The 1,899-nt window shown below is 57.6% G+C and overlaps 1 protein-coding gene across 1 annotated transcript; it reads right to left on the bottom strand.

The window, feature by feature from the left end:
- Positions 1 to 650: 650 nt before the first annotated feature.
- LOC104079808 (chromobox protein homolog 5-like) lies at positions 651 to 1,039 on the bottom strand (the record flags this gene model as incomplete). The annotated part of the gene is made up of 2 exons (XM_009581964.1): positions 903 to 1,039; positions 651 to 837 (listed from the first exon to the last, which is right to left on the bottom strand). Coding segments are annotated over exons 1-2 (324 nt in total), but the record flags the coding sequence as incomplete, so codon positions are not given.
- Positions 1,040 to 1,899: the final 860 nt, after the last annotated feature.

The raw sequence follows: 1,899 nt of genomic DNA, 5'->3' as shown, positions 1-1,899 counted from the left end.
TGCCTGTCCCCATCCCTGGGTGCCCATCCTCATCACGGGGATGCTGGGTGCCTGTCCTCATCCCTGGGTGCCTTTCCCCATCCCTGGGTGCCTGTCCCCATCGCTGGGATGCTGGATGCCTGTCCCCATGGCTGGGTGCCCGTCCTCATCCCTGGGTGCCTGTCCCCACCTGTCCTCATCCCTGGGTGCCCGTCCCCATCACGGGGATACTGGGTGCCTGTCCTCATCCCTGGGTGCCCATTCTCATCCCTGGGTGCCCGTTCTCATCCCCGGGTGCCTGTCCTCATCCCTGGGTGCCCGTCCCCATCACGGGGATACTGGGTGCCTGTCCTCATCCCTGGGTGCCCATTCTCATCCCTGGGTGCCCGTTCTCATCCCCGGGTGCCTGTCCTCATCCCTGGGTGCCCGTCCCCATCACGGGGATACTGGGTGCCTGTCCTCATCCCTGGGTGCCCATTCTCATCCCTGGGTGCCCGTTCTCATCCCCGGGTGCCTGTCCTCATCCCTGGGTGCCCGTCCCCATCACGGGGATGCTGGGTGCCTGTCGCCATCCCTGGGTGCCCATTCTCATCCCTGGGTGCCCGTTCTCATCCCTGGGTGCCTGTCCCCATCCCTGGGTGCCCGTCCCCATGGCGAGGCCCCCCCCTCACCTCCCTTTTCTTCTTGGCCTTGACGTCCTCCCCGCCGGCGGGCAGCCCTCCTTTCCTCTTGGCGCTCTCCGCCTTCTCCCGCGGTTTGTTCCCATCACCCTCCTTCATCTTCTTATACTTCCTCATAAACTCCGAGATCAACTCCGGGCAATCCAGGTTCTTCTCCGGCTCCCAAGTGTTGTGTTCCCTGTCACCAAATAACCGTCATGGTCATCATCACTGTCACCGTCCCCCCTCCCTGGCGGTACTTACTCGGAGAAGCCCTTCCACTTGAGCAGGTACTCGGCCTGGCCCTTCACCACGCGCCGGTCCAGCACCTTCTCCACCACATACTCCTCCTCGTCTCCCGAGGACGAGCTGTCGGCTGGCCGCTTGCTCCTCTTGCCCATAGCGCAGCGCCCACGGGTCCTGGAGCGGGGGGACAGGGGGGGTTATCGGGGACCCCCCTGCCACCCATCGCCCCCCAAATCCGTAAGAAGAGGAGATGGCGGCGAAGGAGCAGGCGCGTCCCAGCGCCATTTGGGTTAAAAGCCCTAAAAACGGTGGGGATTTAGGCACAGGAAAACGTAATTTGGATTAAAATCCCTAAAAAACGGTGGGGATTTAGGCACAGGGAAATGTAATTTGGGTTAAAACCCCTAAAAAACGGTGGGGATTTAGGCACAGGGAAATGCTTTGGTGGAAAACCCCATTTTTCCACCAATTTATAACATGGCGATAAAAATCTCACCCCTTTTTTAGGGGGTTTAAAGGCGAATTAAAAAGGGGTGAGGGGGGAAAAAAGAGGGGGAAACCTCGCACTCCCCCTGACCATTTTGGGGTGAGTTTGCTGCTTAACAGAAAAGCCCCACAAGCTAAAACCCCAGGGGTTTAAAAAAAACAGGTTTTAAAGCACACAGCCAAAATGTGGGGTTTTTTAAGTCTTGGGTTTAGCATTTTTTTTTAAATTCAGCCCTAAAAAAACCGATGGAGCCAGAAATTCCTTGTCCTCCCTGTTCCCCGGGCGGCAGTTCCTGACAGGGCCGGGCCGCGAAGGCCCAAATGGCATGATTTACCGGCGGTGGGTTTGGGTGTAAAAGAGGAGGTTTTGGGTGTAAAAGGAATGGATTTGGGAGTAAAAGGACCAGTTTTGGGAGTAAAAGGAGCAGTTTTGGGAGTAAAAATGGTGGGTTTTGGTGTAAAAGGGATGGAAATGGAGCCCCGGGGTGTCGCATCCCTAAAGCCGCGTGTGGGAGTCCTGGAGAAACAA

This window comes from Fulmarus glacialis, unplaced genomic scaffold (genome assembly GCF_000690835.1).
Source record: "Fulmarus glacialis isolate BGI_N327 unplaced genomic scaffold, ASM69083v1 scaffold13617, whole genome shotgun sequence".
Lineage (NCBI taxonomy): Eukaryota > Metazoa > Chordata > Aves > Procellariiformes > Procellariidae > Fulmarus > Fulmarus glacialis.
Note: the sequence above shows the minus strand (reverse complement) of the source record. Positions and strands in the feature narration are given on the sequence as shown.